General features: G+C 35.8%; 2 protein-coding genes across 3 annotated transcripts in view; both read left to right on the top strand.

The window, feature by feature from the left end:
* Nucleotides 1-2648, top strand: part of LOC306854888 (cyclin-dependent kinase 18-like) — a 73590-nt gene extending 70942 nt beyond the window's left edge. The window contains exons 14-16 of the mRNA XM_079393186.1: nt 639-729; nt 872-949; nt 1109-2648. Coding sequence (XP_079249312.1) covers nt 639-729; nt 872-949; nt 1109-1143 — 204 coding nt within the window. The 3' untranslated portion in view covers nt 1144-2648. The remainder of the gene's footprint in view (nt 1-638; nt 730-871; nt 950-1108) is intronic.
* Nucleotides 2649-3443: 795 nt separating this feature from the next.
* On the top strand, nt 3444-19540 carry LOC306855067 (major facilitator superfamily domain-containing protein 4A). Of its 2 annotated transcripts, XM_079393497.1 has the most exons (10): nt 3444-3808; nt 6991-7189; nt 8807-9043; nt 11189-11354; nt 11534-11649; nt 11750-11923; nt 15875-16022; nt 17503-17573; nt 17707-17827; nt 18085-19540. In XM_079393497.1, exons 1-10 carry the CDS (start codon nt 3519-3521, stop codon nt 18198-18200), a joined length of 1638 nt encoding a protein of 545 aa, XP_079249623.1. In that variant the 5' UTR covers nt 3444-3518; the 3' UTR covers nt 18201-19540. The 2 variants fall into 2 exon arrangements, with proteins under 2 accessions (XP_079249623.1, XP_079249624.1); XM_079393498.1 differs by lacking the exon at nt 8807-9043 and having other exon boundaries at nt 3479-3808; nt 18085-19539.
* Nucleotides 19541-19764: the final 224 nt, after the last annotated feature.

The raw sequence follows: 19764 nt of genomic DNA, 5'->3' as shown, positions 1-19764 counted from the left end.
GGGTGCTAATATTTTTGTCCAGTACATTTTTTTTGGGTTCTGTGTGGAATTGTATCAGATTTGACTTTTCTTCTGTTTTTTTTTGTGTTGTGCCAATGAAAAAATAAATTAAATAAACATGCGAGTACCAAAACATTTGCAACTGCAACAATTTTCTGAGAGAAGGGTTGCATTTTCTGACAGAATTGCAAGGGTGCCGATATTTTTGGCCATGACTGTATATATGAAGAGTTTATTTGCAAAAACTGATAACTTTTTAAAAATGTCAAAAATCTAGTTTTTTTTTTTATGTTATGTCCTTATTGTGTAAGTTAGCTGCATTTTTTTTAACCTAATCAAAATAACCCAACTGCAGTTTGATTGAGATTAATTGGAATGCACAATGAGAAAACACGATTTCTGAGTTATCTGTCTTTGCAAATGAACTCTTCATATACATATAAATCTTAACATATGGTAAATTCAGATTGAAATATTATGTATAATATTAATATTATTTATGAGCAATCTCGTAGCCATGTTATATGGCTGTATATCGGCACGGCTGTGATTCAGCTGTAGTTAATTTATTGGGAACAATCCAATAAAAAAATGCAATTCTCTGTTTTCCCCTCATTTTTTGTTTTGTTTCTGTTCAGTACGACACCAGGCGCAGGATTTCGGCCGAGTCGTCTCTGAGACACTCTTACTTCCTGACTCTGGGCGAGAACATTCACTCCATACCTGACAGTGAGTTTATCCCAATATTTTCACTATTTCTAGAATATAACCACAACAGTTGCCTTATAATCTGTCTTTCACCTTGACGAAACAAAAAACAAGACAATACATTTGCTTTGATCATCACCCACTTGTCTTCTATCCTCTCTAGCCTCGTCTGTGTTTTCACTGAGGGAGATCCAACTACAGAAGGATCCGGGACACAAGAGCTCAGTTTTCCAGCCGCCAGGTATTCAATTCCATTGATTTGACATCAGAGTGCAACTTGATCATGTTTAGTCATGCACATTAATCCCATCCATAAATTTGTAAGATTAAATGCTTTAAAACATACTCACCTGCACTCCTGCAGATCCGTCTAACAGTAGGTCATTTTCTCCAAATCCAGGTCGAGGCAAGAACCGCAGACAAAGCATATTCTGAGGACAAAAAAATCAAAGTGGTGTGCATGAGTGATGTGAACAAAAAGCTTTGTTTCTCAATCCAAAACATGCATGCATCCATTCACATACACAACAATTTACTAGTCTGTACTTCAGAAAACGGACTGTATAGAAGTGAATCATCCTCAGTCATAACTTGAGCTGGTTACAAGTGTAACAAAGGCTCAAATCAAATCTCTCCTGCGGTCTATTGCAAACCTAAAAACCACACTGATCCTAAAACTCAAAGCTTTAAATGGAAAGACATTTAGATTTGAGTTCAGCCTTTTATCCACCTGCATCTAGTAGTATTTTCAGACGTTCATAGTATTTTTAAGTGTGCGTGTATGTGTATGTGCAAGAAACATGGTAACTTCGTGTCCTAATTTTCCACAGAGTGAAATTTCCTTCATTTCTGTTTGAGGTTTGACTTGTTTTGCCATTCGTGTTTGAGTCATTGCACAAGCTGATATTGCAGATGATTTCATAAGCATTCATTCGGTACTATAATACAGAGAAGAGCTGACACATTAAAAATGTAAATTGTCATAGAAATATTTGAGCCATTAAATCGAGAATTACTTGAATTCTGTCATGATACCATTTAAGTTCAACAACTAAAGGTGCTGTAAGTGATTTTAGAACAGAATTCTTCAAAATCCCACCCTGTCCACTAAATGATTGACAGGTAAAGACTGTATCTGGATAAAAAAAAGCTGTACTCGCTTACAGCATCTTTAACTATAGTTACTAATTTAAGAAATCTTCAAAAGGTGCCTTTTGCAGACCGTAAGAGATGATGGGGTCCAATTTTACGCCTTTTGGAAAAACATCTACTTCAATCTCCTCAAGGATCTCGGTCCTTTCAAGTAATTGCACATGCAGATATTCGTTTTGCTAATTGCTACTCCGTATTTGCACATGGCATGCAAGTGTCCTGGACCAGAAACCTAATGTTGTTCCCCTTCTCCTACTGTATCTTGTAGTTTAAAAATGAAAGCACTATGAGTCTTTATTGTAAACGGCACTGAGCACAAGCTAGTTTTACAGTGGACAGCAATGAAAAGCTTGGTTATTTAAAGGCCACCAGGGAACAGAAATATTGAGAATGAGTGACAAAGAGGAAATTCTATCAAATATAATGACTTAAAAGGATTTAGTTTAACGTTACTGCAGCAGCAGCGCTAATTTATGTTTTGTGGTAAATTAAAATATTTTAAATACTCTATTGAAAATAATTAATATATAAATATATGTATTTTGACAAGTGTTTTCTTTATTCTCAGTGAACTTTTGCCAGAAAAAAAGAGAAACAATGGTATTAAATGAACTTAGATGATGTCTAAATGTTTTATAAAAGATTTAGATTTTTGTATGAAATGTGATATTAAATATTTTGTGTGATTTGTCTATTCAATTATGATATTCTGAAGCTGAATGTATTGTGATTGCGAAAATGCCAAAACTAATTAAATAATAAACTAAATAAATGATAACGTTGAGCTGAACCATGGGAATGTGACTACCTTTGTCTTAAACAATAGTCTTACTGTCTTGAATGGTGTTTGTCATTAGTACACTTCACAAAGTAAACTTGAAATAGGATTTGGTTTATGCAACATACTGACTCCTGGACAGCAAGATGAACCTGTATGCAAATTATTAGTGTGTGCATTATTAACATAGCTGCAACAAAAGACTCGTTGGACCTGTCAGATGCATATGGTTCAAATGAAAATATCTGTAAAACAAAACAGTCCAAATATGAGCGACGCCCCAGGCAGCAGTGCGTGATTTCTTTGTTGACGACCAACCTGTTGAGAAAAACACCTGTTGCACGGATCTGTTTGAATCTCTTAAATGAATCATTGAACCGGTTCGTTTGAGTCATGAATCGATAAGTGTTATTTTTGATAAAACACGTGGCACTGATCTCCTCCTGATAGTGTTGGAAGTTTAAATAGTTTGAGCGAATCGTTTATGAACTATTTGGTTCATCCACAAGTCGCTGCGTGGCATAAACGTTTAATGCAATTAAATATTAGCCTAAGTTAAATGCTCGTCGTCGGTATTTGTTATTTAACTGCAGGCCTATATGTCATATTTTGCGTTGATAACGACTTCAGCATGTTTCAATTTATGTCTAATAGGAGGCTATACAAGATTATAATTTCCTAATGAGTGACTTTTAAAAAAACACACATTTAAACAACAGTAGTATGATGCAAAACATAGCGCTTCTCCACAAACGGGTCAGTTCAGACTGAATCGTTCAAAAGAACCGGTTCGAATGAACGACTCACTCGCGAATCGGACAAGCATCGCTCTGATGACTCGCTCTGAACACGCGACTGTCACTTTAGGCAAGTCTCCTTGATGAGTTCCATCTGCGTAAATGCTTCAAGAAACACCTCAGAAACTTTCTCCAGCATGAAGCAACTGATTAATGAACGCATCTGCGCATTATTCCGCAGTAACTGGCAGCATACTCTTACATATTGGAGTGTATTTTTTAGTTTTGGACTATGTGTCGCTTTTCTGGGTCCGACCATTCTGGACCTGAGATGTCAGACTCAGTCCACGCTTCAGGAGATCACTCTGGTCTTCTTCTCCCAACAGTTTTTCCTCTTTATTGGAAGCACCATTGGAGGATTCTTCAGTAAAACGTGAGTGTTTTGAAGAGATCTATTGCAACTTATATTTAATTTCTTTATTCTTTGGTGGTTGACATGTAATGTCCATCTGTCTCAGAAGCATTGAATTTAATTTTAAAATATTTAAATGTAAAATATCCCAGTTTATATCCCCGACCTTAATAATTAGGCCAATGCTATGCAGCTATTATGATCTTATATTATTGTAATGTAGAATTTTGGTACTTTTAAAAACTCTAAATTATTTTAAATCAGAAAAAAAGGACATTATAAGTCCTAAAGATACACACTGTAATCATCTTTGCTGAATAAAAAGGGTTAATGGGACTGTTGTATGGCAGCTTCCTCGTATAATATTTTATTTACAGTTTTTAAGAAAACATTTACTTTGCCTACTTCCTCAAAACAATAAGGAACTGAAAAATAGGCCTTTCAAAGATAATCTATCCATCTATCCATCTGTCCATCCGTCTATCTATCTATCTATCTATCTATCTATCTATCTATCTATCTATCTATCTATCTATCTATCTATCTATCTATCTATCTATCTATCTATCTATCTATCTAATCTTCCATCCATCCATCCATCCATCCATCTATCTATCTGTCTATCTGTGTATCTATCTAATCTTCCATCCCTCGATCTCTCGATCGATCTATCTATCCATCCATCCATCCATCCATATCTCTCTCTCTATCTCTCTATCTCTCTCTATCTCTCTATCTAATCCATCCATCCATCCATCCATCTATCTCTCTCTCTCTCTATATCTATCTCTCTCTATCTCTATATCTCTCTATATCTATCCATCCATCCATCTATCTATCTGTCTATCTGTGTATCTATCTAATCTTCCATCCCTCGATCTCTCGATCTATCTATCCATCCATCCATCCATCCATCCATCCATCCATCCATCCATCCATCCATCCATATCTCTCTCTCTATCTCTCTATATCTCTCTATCTAATCCATCCATCCATCCATCCATCTATCTCTCTCTCTCTCTATATCTCTCTCTCTCTATATCTATCTCTCTCTATCTCTATATCTATCCATCCATCCATCCATCCATCCATCTATATCTCTCTCTCTCTATCTCTATATCTCTCTATCTCTATATCCATCCATCCATCCATCCATCCATCCATCCTTAAAAGTTATTAGAGTAAAATCTGAACAGTCACAGACGAAAACTGGCCATCATACACTAAACGACTGAGGATCACACACTCTTTATAGACTTTATAGTCTTTCTGATCACAACAAACTCTCACAGAAATGTGTCGTGACAAATGAAAACCAATCAGCTGAAAATATCAAACATGTTGGATATATTACGACTGAAGCGGAAAATCAGTGTGTGACCATTTTCTATCAAATCTGTCAACTTAAATCTGCAGACTGGCTCTGATTTTTGGCAACTAGCGTCAACTTCTCCAGACTGTAAATTGGGGGGAAATCGTGTAGTGTATTTCTCGTGACGACAGAAGTTTTGTTGTTGTTTTTTTCCCCTCTCCCAGTCATGTATCTTACACTTCCCCACGAGATAAAGCATTTTAAATGCATCCTGCATGATATTGTTTTTGGCGGCCTCTAATCATCGATTATTTGATTTCTTTAGGACTGATGGGTTTCTCCGTGGCCTCTCTCTGGAAATCCCAGTAGTGGTCATGCGCTCATTAAAGTCTTGCTGTCTCAGTTATCTGGGATGCGAGCCATAAAAACATACTCTGCCCTGCTGTTGTTTTGCCTGACAGATAAAGATATGATCAAGAAATTCACTTTTGTGAAGTGCATTTTTGTAAGTGGGTTCAAAAAGGTTAGAAACAACATCTGCTCCTTTAAAGCAACATTCAAGGAGTGGTTTTTATGGCTATAAGCAAATATTTCCTCTGCTTATAATTACTAAACTACTAATTGTTTTGTAGTCACCCCACAGTTCTAAGACTATACCATGGAATTATTGACTGAAAAACATGTAAAACTATGCAGATTCTATAGCCAGCATGGCTCTCTCGTGCTTTAGTCGTGTTTTACCCTCAGGTCTCTTTTAATTGCTTTTATTTGGAAACTTGTGCTCTCAGTGTCACACTATAGTCCCTTTCTTTTTGATTCCCCCATTACAGATAATCATATTACTTTGTTTATCTCTGTGGATTTGGGTATGGTTCTCTTGTAAAAGATCTTTATCTCTGTTTTACAGTCCTGACTATATTTAACCACATACCATTCTCTGTGTTTACCTCTGTCTGTTCTGCTCTATTGATTTTACAGTTTGTGGCATGTATCTTAATGCTGCCTTCACGTGCTATCAGAATTATCGTAAATACGAGTTTCCTAGATGGAAATTGGACCTGAATATGACCTTCTTAAGTCATATTTATGACAGGGAAACTTTTCGTTTTTTTCCACAACATCCACACTGCTTTCTCTTGCCATTAGTCATGTATATTTATGTATATAAATAATCATTTGATGCATATTCTATGTATTTTACTCAGTGAAAACAGCATTTATGTGACTGAAATGTCAGAATTGTTAGCAAGATAATGAGAGCATGGTATACAATGCAATGTAGAAAGTAATGTTTATATGGTTGTCAACAAATGAGGTCTACATTTTATACAAAATCCATTGGATATTAGTTGAATGTCTTCATTACATTTCGGCTTTATCATAAAACTTGCTCAAGAAATAGACTAGAATGAACCTGGTATCCTCTTTCTGACAATAAAGCACACAACAAACTTAAGTGGGAAATTTCCGATAACACGTGGACGGTAGAAAACTGGTATAAAGCAAGCAAGTGTCACACATCCACTGGTATCACCTGTTATCAGTAGAAGCAGCATTTGATAAGTCATGCAAACAGAAATTAAATGGGCCAAGGTGAAAATAAAGTCAGAGATGTCTGGAAATAAAATTGGGCAGCATTACAGAGACACCACACAGAACCGCTTTATTTCAAAAGACTCACATGAGGCTGTTTCACATGAGATCTGTTTAAAAATTTTATTTTTATATATAACATGCTACTAAATATGCTCAGCCACTTTTTTCTACTATAAAAAGTTTTACCCCTAGAGAATGCATTGTATTTTGGCAACCAATATTCTGACTACTAGTACTATTACTTTAATATGGGTTTTTTTTATTTCATGCACACTATCTCATTTATTTCTCTTAGGCTTGTGAGTTCTTTGTCAGCATTGGCTGTGTCCAGCCTCACCATCTCTGTGGTTTTTGCCGTCATCCCACTATGCCATAAGTTGCTCCTGTTGGCCTTTGCCTTGGCGGTATCCGGTCTCGCCATGGGCATCATTGACACCATCTCTAACCTACAACTTGTCAAGATCTACCAGAAAGACTCCACAGTTTTCCTGCAGGTCAGTATCTAGTCAGTAACTTCCAAAAAAAATAGTATCTTTTACCTTGCATGATTACAGTGTTTGTCTGAAAGGCTGTGGCAGAAATATGCCATTCACATGTATAAAGCCTTTACACGCAAAGTATACAAATAGTTTTCTTTGAACAAAAAAAGTTCTATTGTCATCTACCCACCTTCAAAACCCATTTGACTTTTCTCTAGAACACAAAAGGAGTTCTTATGAACTATATATATATACACTACAGTTCAAAAGCTAGGGGATGGAGGTCTTTTTTGCTCAACCAGGCTGCATTTATTTGATCAAAAACACAATGCAAATTGTAATAGTGTGAAATATTATTAGCATTTATGTTTACTATTTAAAAAGCGGAATTTTCAGCATCATTACTCTAGTCTTCAGTCTCACATGATCCTTCAGAAATCATTTTTATATGCTAATTTGCTATTCAAGAAACATTTGTATTATTATCGATTTTGAAAACATTTGTGCCGTTTAATATTTTAGTGGAAACTGTGATACATTTTTAGGGTTCTTTGAGTAGAAAGTAAAAAAACAGCATTTATTTGAAATAGAAAAATTCTGTAATATTTTAAATGCCATAACTAAAAGTTAATATTATATAGTTTCTATATGTATTTTTATATTACCATGCACCATGCAATGCTACACTGTTTTTCCTCATTGAATAGTTTTTCACTCAGAAATGCTCATTAAGTAAATCTCATTATATGACAATTCATGATGACTTTAAACAGATTTGACTCTTGAATTGTTTAGTCATATATTTTGGAGAGGATGGAAACTCTCCCAAGGGGTCTTCTCAGAAATTAAACTTTGTAGTGAAGGATTGTGGGTGTTACATTTCGCAATTTACATTATATTTAAGCAGATGATTGATATGGTGGGTTAAATAGGTTCATTTGAGCTGATGTGTTTATCTCATCAGCATTCATCCCTCACACATACAGAATACACAATGTATTAATATTTAAACTGCACATCTTCAAAAATAAGCTATATTTTGGGTCAGCATTTCCAGTGTCATCCTATAGATTTCTCTACCATTTTAAAAACTGTTCAAGGTAAAAAGCAGATACACCCTTGACATACAAAAGGGTTAAAATGTTTAACAGTAAGAAATATTTAAGCAAACCACACCAGTCATAACTGCATAACTGAGAGTTGCTCTACCAGTTTTCTAAAGGAGGAAGTTCATGTTATTTAGATTTCATAGACTGCTTATATTTGCTCCGTCAGTTAAATAGTTGGATTACAATGTTGTGAAACACAGAATTTCTGCTATCATATTACTATCATATCATAGAAAGCAATGATTGGTGTGTACAATACTTGCGTGAGTTACAGATTTACTCAAACATAATCGATCTCTTTTCACACATGGATTCTGTTTAAAATCATATTAAAACAATATGGCAGGAGGTAAAAATCACTACAGTGCAAGTCTTGAGTGGTTTATTCTGTTTAAAAAAGATCAATATGAGAACTCCAGGGCTAGTTTTAGTTAGTGTTGTTTTAAGAGTATTTTAGTATTGTAAGAATCTTGTCTCATTGCCGATTCTCCGTCTCGTCTGGGTGGTCTCTGATCTCTTCTAGGCCCTTCACTTCTTTGTGGGTCTCGGCGCTTTAGTGAGTCCCCTCATCGCTGACCCCTTCCTGTCAGAGACCAGCTGTGTGATTGGGAACAACAGCACCAACGCAACATCATTAAGGCATCTGAGGAACAAGCTCGCAGGCAGACATGTGCACAACGTGTCCAGTGTCCACCTCCACACCGACGGAGAGGTGGTGACCAATGTTTCCTACGCCTTCTGGATCATGGCTGTCATCAATGTAAGAGTTTTTTTGTATCGAGTTTTACGAGTTTGTTTTAAGAGTAGCGTGCCACTTGTTGTGGAGTTAGTGTGCATACTAAATGCTCTGTCAGCTCTAATGTCGAAGGAAGGGCAGCTGAGAGGGTATTTGAATAAAAGAAATGAATACTGTACAACTGTACTCCATCAGTTCTGTTTACACACTGGCTATAATATAGTGGAGAAATAGAGTTAGTATGACACACCTAACACCTGCTCAATGTAGCAAAGGAAAAAAACCAATGTGTATAATGGATAATATAGTAATAACGCTGTTCCATAAGTGCCACCTGCGTTCTCATTCAGGCCGTCTGCTGTTTTTGTGTTTCATTCAGATGTTTTATGTAGTATATTTTCACGAAGCTAAAGTCAGACCACTACGTTTTTGCTTCAAATGACGAAATAATACAATCTAATTTAAAACAAAAACTGCTTATGCTGCATCTTTGTTTGTATCGTGATAAAAATGCATTGGTTAAATGGAAAGCGCACAGAAGATATTTAATTTATGTTTGTTATTTATTTGTTTGATTTGGGGTTTGTTTTAAATTTTTTTTAGTTTTGTTATTTGACATTTCGATTTAAACAGAAATTTGCAGCATTTGTCTGAGAAATAATAAAACTTTTCATTTAGAATTTGTCTTAAATCTCATTGTTAAAAGAATCTTGAGTAAATCAGTATTGTGAATTGTATCGCATCGTGAGTTGAGTGTTACATCGCACATACATATAATCAGTAGGTCAGTTTTTTGATAAATTAATACTTTTTTTTTTTATTGTATTTCAAATAAATGCTGTCGTTTGAACTTTCTATTCAAAGAAACCTGCAAAGAGTCACACTTCACAGAAAAATATAAAGCAGCATAACTGTTTTCAGTATTGATGATGATCAGAAATATTTGTTGAGCAGCACATTAGAATGATTTCTGAAGGATCATGTGACACTGAAGACTGGAGTAATGATGCTGCAAAGTCAACTCTTATCACAGAAATAAACTACAGTTTACAATATATTCACAATATTACTGTTTTAGTGTATGCTTGATCAAATAAATGCAGCCCTGGTGAGCAGAAGAGACATTTTTCAAAAAAAAAAAAAAAAATCTTATACCCCAAAACTTTAATACATACAAACAAATTAATAAATAATAATAATAATTGGTAGTGTGCATGCATTATAATAATGTATTTTACATTATGATAATGTTTCATGCAAGAATTGAAATGCTGAACCATTCTAGTACTGAATAAACATGAATGATATTTGGATGTATTTGCATTTGTATTTGGTTGTATTATGTTCATCGAACAACACAGAAACTAATAAACAGCAATACATCTGAGCGATGATGCAAACAATTCCTAAACTGTTGTTCAGAACAGATTCATTGTAATGGAATGTTTGAAACTGATTCTGATCTGACAAAGATGAATCGGAAGTTTAATTTGGCATTTTTATTATTATAATTTTTTTTGTGTAGTCAATTACATTTACACTAGCTAATACTGCTGTCCTTCAAGTCTTCTTTACAATAGACTTTTAAAGGGATAGTTCACCCAAAAATGAAATTGTGTCGTTAATTATTCACCCTCATGTCGTTCCGAACCCGTAAGACCTTTGTTCATCTTCAGAACACAAATTAAGATATTTTTGATGAAATCCGAGAGCTTTCTGACCCTGCATAGACCGCAACACAACTGACACGTTCAAGGCCCAGAAAGGTAGTCAGAACATTGTTAAAATAGTCCATGTGACATCACTGATTCAACCTTAATTTTATGAAGCTACGAGAATACTTTTTGTGCGCAAAGAAAACAAAAACAACGACTTTATTTAACAATTTCTTCTCTTCCGTGTCAGTCTTTCCCGCACGTTTACCAAGAGTAACGTGACGGATTTCATCAAAAAAAATTTCAATTTTTGTTCCGAAGATGAACGAAGGTCTTACGGGTTTGGAACGACATGAGGGTGAGTGATTAATGACACAATTTCCATTTTTAGATGAACTATCCCTTTAAGAATCCTTTTCAAACTGGTTCAACTGAATCTGTTCAAAAGAATGATTCCTTTATGAATCATCAATCGTATTTTTTACATGCATAACCCTGTTTTCTCTGCATGTAGCTTCCTGTTCCCATCGGCATATTAATCCTGATGTATTGGGAACGGCTGTTCGCATGCGGATCAGACCCCAGTCGGCGTTTACTAGATGGAGACGTGCTAGCGATGAAAACCTGGGGAACCACTGGTCTGTCAGAAGACACTGGACATCAGAAAGAGACTTCCAGAAGTAAGATCCCAACCCGCCAGCACTTCTGCACCACTGACATTGATGAAATAATTACCATGTGGGATCAGACCACGTTCACATTTAGTGTTGAAGCACATGTCAGAAATAACATGCGGTCAGATGTGCATAAAAGCCAGAAAGGAGGTTTCTGGAATCTTCCTGCTCTTGTGTCTCCTCAGGCCACAAAGACTTGTTCAGCTGCTGTCTCCTTGGCAACGCGCCCAGCTTTCCGCTGTCTTTCTTTGGGATCCATATCCTCGGGGGTCTGGTGCTCTTCTTTTCTGACGGTATAGTGGTAAGCAGGATTAGCACTTCTCAGCCGCTTCAGCTCTGTAATTGAAGAGTATTTGCTTAATTAGTTGAACTCATGTATTATTTAATCTCACACTCCTCAGGGCTCATACACAGGCTTTGTGTACACCTACGCAGTGGCGCCCCCTATGAATCTACCTCACAAGACCGCCGGATACTTGACGTGTGTCTTCTGGGCAGCGATCACTGTCGGCCGACTGTCCGCCATTCCTCTGTCTTACCGATTTAAGCCTGTACGCTTGCTCATCGTTAGTCAGGTCAGTATCTTTGGTTTGCTTTTGAAGCCAGTTTTGTGGAAATTATTCCCAAAAAAGTTGTTGCTGACTCTTAAGTGTACAAGGTACTCAGCTATTATCAATTATTATTGGTGCTGAGTTAATAATTCTTTTTAGATATATTTTTTATTATATATTTTATTTTGTGGAAACCATGATGCTTTTTTTCAGGATTTTCAGAATTATAAATTTCTTTACTGAATAAAAGTATTAATATATTTTTAAAATCATACTCCAAAGTGTATCATGATTTCTACCAAAAACATTAAGCAGAAGAAACTTGTCTTCAACATGCTTCTAAAAATTTAACTTTGCCATCATTGGGAGAATTTACATTTTAAAATATTATTCCAAACTTTTAACTGGTAGTATATAATATAATATTATATACATTTAGTCATTTAGCAGACGCTTTTATCCAAAGCGACTTACATATGAGGACAATGGAAGCAATCAAAATCAACAAAAGAGCAATGATATGCAAGTGCTGTAACAAGTATCAGTTAGCTTAACACAGTACACATAGCAAGGTTTTTTTTATTATATAGTAAATAAAAAGAAAACCAATAGAATAGAAAAAGAATAGAGCAAGCTAGTGTTAGAGGCTTTTTTTTGCTTTTGTTAATTGTATAATACAAAATAAAAAAAATAACAGATAGAATACAAAAAGATTAGAAAAGCTAGTGTTAGTATTTTTTTTTCAAGAATAGAATTAGAATAGAGAGAGTTCGAGGGTCAAATAAAGATGGAAGAGATGTGTTTTTAGCCGATTCTTTTATGATGGCTAGGGACTCAGCTGCTCAGATTGAGTTGGGCAGGATATTCCAGCAGGAGGGAACATTTCATTTACAAGTCTGTGAAAGTGATTTTGTGCCTCTTTGGGATGCACAATAAAGCGACGTTCACTTGCAGAACGTAAGCTTCTAGAGGGCACATAAATCTGAAGTAATGAATAGGTAAAGGGGTGCAGAGCCAGTGATGGTTTTGTAGGCAAAAATTAATGCCTTGAATTTTATGCGAGCAGCAAATTGATAAACAGAGGTGTAATGTGTTTTCTTTTGGGCTCATTAAAAATTAATCTTGCTGCCACGTTCTGGATTAATTGTAGAGGTTTGATGAAACTGGCTGGAAGACCTGCCAAGAGAGCATTGCATAGTCCAGCCTGGGCTGTGAAGCATGTTCTGAAAGAAAGGGCCTGATCTTCTTGATGTTGAATAAAGCAAATCTGCAGGACCGGGCAGTTTTAGAAATGTGGTCTGAGAAAGTCAGCTGTAACATTAGTAACCGCATTAGTAACTGAAGAATTCACACACACATATATATATTTACAGTAAAAACAATAATATTGATATTCTATTTTAATGTATTTTCAAATGTAATTTATTCCTGTGATGTAAAGCTGAATTTCACCGGCTTTCAGTTTTGGGGGGTTACTCCCTTCAGTCTCTTCTTTAGCAGGTAAAATGCATACTCTACAGGGTTTAAGTGTGGAGATTGACTTGGCCGGTCTAAAACCTTCCACTTCTTGCCCCTGATGAACTCCTTTGTTGGTTTGGCACTATGTTTTGGGTCATTATCTTGCTGCATGATGAAGGATCTCCCAAACAGTTTGGTCGCATCTTTCTGTAAATTGTCAGACAAAATATTTCTGTAGACTTCTGAGATAATTTTGCTGCTGCCATCATGTGTTACATCATTAATGAAGATTAATGAGCCCGTCCCAGAAGAAGCGATGAAAGCCCAAGCCATTACATTACTTGTGTAATGTGTACTATAATGTCCACCTGTGTACACTGTGTTTCAGATGAGCTTGCATGTTTGGGATCATGAGCAGATCCTTTCTTTCTCCAAACTTTAGCCTTTCCATCACTTTGGTCCATAAAACCTTGTCCCAGAATTTTTGAGGCTCGTCTCCTATTTTTCTTGCTAATGAGTGGTTTGCATCTTCTGGTGTAGCCTCTGTACTTTTGTTCATGAAGTCTTCTGCGAACAGTAGATAGTGATACCTTCACTCCTACCCTCTGGAGGTTGTTGCTGATGTCACTAACAGTTGTTTTAGGGTCTTTCTTTACAGCTGTCACAATGTTTCTGTCATCAACTGCAAATGTTTTCCTAGATCTACCCGTTTGAGGTGTGTTACTTAGTACACCAGTGGTTTCTTTCTTCCTCCGGAGATTCCAAATGGTTGTACTTGCTATTCCCAGTGTTTGTGCAATGGTTTGATTGATTTTTCATCTTCTCTCAGCTTCACAATTGCTCGTTTTTCACCCATAGACACCTCTCTGGTTTTCATGTTGGTTACACGTCTAACTAACTATAAATGCAGTCTGCATGGATCTGAAACTGAGCGCAGACATTCAGTGCTAGTTACTGTTTGAATAATCAATTAATAGGACACACCAGGGCAACAAAACACACCTGACAGTCACATGTTCCAATACTTGGAAAACAGTAACATGAAAAATGGGTGGGTTCAAACAAAAGGTGCCATCTTCTAAGTTGTGTATCAGATCCAGATGAAAATACCTGTAAATAAAAGCTGAAATGTTAATCTCTCATCTCATATTCATCTTTTGATGTCAAACCCAAATGTTTTCAGTCTACAGCAAAAATAAAGGAATTGGCCTTACTGTCCCAATACTTTTGCAGGGCACTGTGTATATATGTGTGTATATATATATATATATATATATATATATATATCTCTATCAATATCAGGGATGGGCAACTTCGGTCCTGGAGGGCCGGTGTCCTGCAGAGTTTAGCTCCAACCCTAATCAGACACACCTGAAGAAGCTAATTAATGTCTGCAAGATCACTAGAAAGTTACAGACAGGTGTGTTTGATTAGGGTTGGAGCTAAACTCTGCAGGACACCGGCCCTCCAGGACTGAAGTTGCCCATCCCTTATATATATATATATATATATATATATAAAACCTTTTTTTTTTTTTTTACAAATGTCCATTTACTTTTTTTTTTTAAAGCTAAATGTTGTGTTTTAGGTCAAGGATTTAGTATAAGATTTGTCTACCCTTTTTGTGCCTATATTGTCTACATTTTTTTTTGTCTACATCCAGTGGTTTTATATATATATATATATAATATAATACCTTTATTTACTTCTTTAAAATAAAATTGTGTTTTAGGTTTAGGATTTAGTATAAGATGTCTACCCTTTTTGTCTATATTTTTTTTATTTTGTCTAAGTTGTCTCCCAACCTGTTCAGACTTTGTTTGTTTGTTTTTAGAGGGTTTTGGGCCACTTTTTGGCTGGTCATGTAAGCGTGAAAATTAACAGAAATAAACATATGTTCATAATAAATTAAGAATTATTTTATTTTAATGTGATAATGTTATGTATTTTTTTTTTTACATGTTATTTATTTATTTGCTGTTTTGATACTAAATGTTTTCATAGTTTACATGCATACAATAATGGTCCTGTTTTCAAAAAACGTGCACTTAGAATTTTTTTTTAGCATTTTCAAGCCGTCAAAACACTGTTGTTGTGTAAACGTACAGCCAAAACTCAAAGAAAGTGTTCCCTTTTTAGCTGAAAATGGTCTAATGCAACCAAGGTGTCAGACTGCTGTTGAGTCAGATGGACTATAAAAGAGGTTTATACTATCAAAAAAAAAAAAAAGATGCGTCATCTACGATGCACCAAGGGAAACTTTGGACAGGAACAAACATCCTTGTTCTGCATCCTGCTCTGCCCTGTCCATTCGCCAGATGTGACATTTGTTTATCTGGTGTGACAAACGCTCCTTTCTCCTTTCACACTTTTATTTGTGCCAAAACTTTATGACAGCGGGCCTCTTAATTTCCATTCCTCGCGCAGATAAAGCAGGGGTTGTTCACCTCAAATAACAAAGCCTTTGTTGATGGTGTGTGTCCAAATGCAAATCCTCTCCATTCTGTTCTCTCGTAGGTGGGTGTGATAGTCACACTACTTCTGCTGCTGATCTTCTCCAACAGCCGTGCGTTCCTCTTCATCGGCACCTGCTGTCTCGGCCTATTTATAAGCAGTATCTTCCCCTGCACGCTCGCATTCACTGAAGACGTCCTGGAGTATAAAGGTATTGCGACAGATGGACTGCCGCTGTCTCTGGCATTGTTAAATCGCCTTTTTGTCCAAGGCTTTCATTGATTTGACAGTAGCCATTGGTGGTTCCACTGTTCAGTATTTATTTAAGGTTTACTGCTGAGCCAAAGGCAACAGGAGCCGCCCCGGTTAATTCTTTCCGCTGTTGGCCTTTGACTTTCTGGGAAGGTTTGGTCCGACAGGTCTTGTGTCTTACGGTGGAGACGATCCTTTTTTAAACCCAGCGGTCAAATCCTTTGGGAGGAATTATTTCAAAATAAATGGCTAATTACTGAGCGCCCTCTGTATGCCGTAGATATGGGGGTTGTTAGGGTAGAGCGATAAAAAAAAAAAAAAAAATCATTATCATTAAAAATATCCCTATCATTAGAGCAGGTCTGGGCTGGAATTCAACTGACTGGATTCAGCTGTAACAGATGTATTGAAATGCATATGAATCCTGAACAATTTGAATACAAATGAATGGGAGAAATCCCATCGCTGTTGCAAGGGAAGTCCTGACTAAAAGTGCCACTCAGTTTTTTGATCCGAGATATCGACAGTGTGTTAAATGGACCTGCATTAAAAATGCAGTGCAAGTTAGTGTGGCGATTAAGCAAAATAAACTCAGAATTGCAGTATGGCTTATGCAATTATCAAATAGCAAAGTTTGTGATTTTATTTAAATACATGTATGCGTGATGTGTTTCAGAGTGAAGCATGGCACTGTGTTCTTTTACACGCAAGCAGTTCCGGTGTTATTTTAGTATCATTAAAATACTATTATATTGGATTCATATTTTGAATTGGTTTTTATTTTTGTAATTGTTTTCATTTTAATTTTTTTAAAAGTTTTTAGTAATCTTGAGTGCATTTGTCATTTTTATTATATCTTTTTTTTCAAATATGACTATAGTTTTAGATATTGTAGTATATCAAGTAAACTAAATGGAAAAAGAGAAAAAAAAATCATGTCAGTTAACATTTATTTTAAGTAATAAAAATGTTTTTTGTTTTTAGTTAACTATATTAACCATTATGTACCCTTGTACTATAAAAGTTATTATATATATTTGTATATGTTCTGTCTTTTTTGTTTTACAGTGAAATATTTTTGACATTATTATTATTTTATAGTCATTTTGAGGTATAATTACCAAGTCTTTGGCCAAGCTGTGCATACCTATAGACAATCACAGCTCTGGGGGAAAAAGATTGCATTTGAAATCCCAATTGCTATTTTAATCATAAAAATCAGATTATCCCCCCCCAAATCTTGAAGCCCTAAGTTAGCGTTATTTAAGTTTGTTTTATTCAGCTTTCATCAGATTTCAATGGCAGTTTGAACATTGCTGCAACATAATTTTGAGAAACCATTTCAGTTTTTTCTTTTTAATAGTATTTTTGAACTCATTGCCTAGATACAATAAACTCAGATTTTTCTTCTTTTTTTTTTTGTTTTGTTTCTTCTTCAGGTTGTGCCACCACAGTCATGGTGACCAGCGCAGGGATGGGTGAGATGTTACTTCAGGTGATCGTGGGTTCGGTAAGTCTGACTTAAATATTTACATCTTGGCTCCTGGGGACGTAACCCATGACCTTTGCATTGCTAGTGCTGTCATGGTCTACCAGTTGAGCTATTCTTGTAACTGTTGATTTGAGTCTCTTTCCTCCCTCAGGTGATGAACAATCAAGGTAGCTTCAGTTTCCTGTTGTGCGGAATGATCTTCGGCTGCTTGGGATTCGCTTTCTTTGTTCTGCTGTTCTTCGTCCAGCAAAGTCACAAAAACTTCACAGAATGTGCGTCGACTATCCGAATTTCCATTGTTGCCCATAATCGGGATCAAACTGAAAATGGCTTTTTCTAATGTGTTTGGTATATGCTTTTATTCAAAGCAACTTACATCGAGTTCACCATACTCTTCTACATGCAGTTGAATAAAACTAGTCTTGTCCTGTTAGCTTAAACTGTTTTGCTTATGAAATAACGCTTATCATCATGCATATGCAAAATGCAGAGGTCACTTTCTAACATATCTTCGTGTTTTTTCATACAGCTTTCCCTGGTAACTCCTCTACCGAAAGACTTGAGGAAAATGGGATCAAGACCTGTTCCGCTGCCGTGCTGAACTCATGGGACACGTCAGAGCAGAAAGCATCCATCGATCCATAACAGAGGAGAAGATGGATGAAAATATGACAGGAGCAAAGGGACAATGGTGTCGTTGACTCAGGGATATCGAGGACCAAACATATCCTTGGATGATCATGCAAATCATTGACAATCGACAGAGCTAAAAAATTTAAATGATTTAAAGGTTTATTTTTGTATTCAAATATTTTTGATGAATGAAATGATCTTGTGCACAAATGTCACGATTCTCAACGGCAGCAATGTCACTGGATATGTGCAATATAACTTTTCTAGAGAAAAGCTGGTTTAGTGTTTATTGTTAGAAGCACACTGACCAATCAACACCTGAATATCAGTGGTTTCTTTGGATCAAAATAATGACAAAAATACAGTATTTTTTGAATATGTAAAAGCGCTTCAATTTCTTGAAAGCAACTCTAAGAATCTGAATTGGACTGGGCTCAAACCCTACTGATGATCAGTCTTATTTCACAGATCAGTAGCCAATTAATTCTCTGCCAAAGCCAATGTGCTCATAACACATTTGGAGACATTAGGAGATTAAAAGGTCAAAAAAGGACATCCTACCGTCTTCCTGGAAAAGTTTCCTTGTATTGTGTTGTACGGCCTCAGGTCTGACGGTTCCTCTAAACCAGTGACCTCGGCGCTCAGGTGGGCGATCCTGATTGTAGGAGGTTGCTGTGTCAGCGTATTTCTCTTGGCCTGGGTAAAATTTGTAGTTTTTTCTGGTTTATGCAGGTGTCAGACCTGCTAACGTTAACACAATCGCTGCATAAATGAGGTCAGCTTTCTGCAGCTGTATTTGATTAAGACACACAAGCCAAACGAGTTACACATTTGTTTGTTTTTTTATAGAAATCTTCCCTTCCAACATCCACAGATTAGTACAACAGGTATGCCAATGAACATAGAGCATTTGTAAACATTTGAGAGAGAGACAATCTGAAAATACATTTGCACAAAAATATTGAAAACATTTGGTGCCAATATTGTACCGTAACAGTAGAATTGATCACACTTTTTATTTTTTTCTATCATCCCTTTTTTTTTCTTTCCACAAAATACAAATTTGTTCATGAGAAACAAAATGTTATGACGTCAACATTTAGAGGATGAGAAAATCTGATGTCTGAAACATTGGCACTTTCCAAGAATAGGGTACAAAATATTATTCTATTAACCTTATGTTATTGAAGAAGTTATGATACATAAGATAGTAAATGGTCTATTGTATATGGAGTTTCCAAAAACGTCATCAGAATTTGAGAAATGTCTGAACATGGGTTAAAAACTTGATTTATAAGTTTTGTTGTGGTGCTCGTGAATTCAAATAAAATACACCATAATGGGTAACAGTTGCAAATAATTATTTTTCACTCTGCCATTGAATGCCATTTGCCATCCCCTGCTAACATATTTCAAAAATTATAAAAAGAATCAGGTTGCAGGCAAATGTGGAATAGCTAAATAGTATGTAGGTAAAATATCTAATATAGATTAATTGAATATCAATTACTTTTCATATTATATAATATTTGAACATTCTTAATAGTTCTCTTTAAAAGGGATAGTTCACCCAAAA

The sequence above is a fragment of the Barbus barbus genome (assembly GCF_936440315.1).
Source record: "Barbus barbus genome assembly, chromosome: 35".
In the NCBI taxonomy this organism is placed as follows: domain Eukaryota; kingdom Metazoa; phylum Chordata; class Actinopteri; order Cypriniformes; family Cyprinidae; genus Barbus; species Barbus barbus.
This window is presented reverse-complemented; position numbering and strand designations above follow the sequence as displayed.

Bases quoted from the DNA above. Each gene is read 5' to 3' on its own strand.
- LOC306855067 (XM_079393497.1), top strand. From the start codon at position 3,519: ATGAGTTCCATCTGCGTAAATGCTTCAAGAAACACCTCAGAAACTTTC. The intron at 11,650-11,749 runs GTAAGCAGGATT...CACACTCCTCAG, and splicing joins TCTTTTCTGACGGTATAGTG to GGCTCATACACAGGCTTTGT. The intron at 11,924-15,874 runs GTCAGTATCTTT...GTTCTCTCGTAG, and splicing joins GCTTGCTCATCGTTAGTCAG to GTGGGTGTGATAGTCACACT.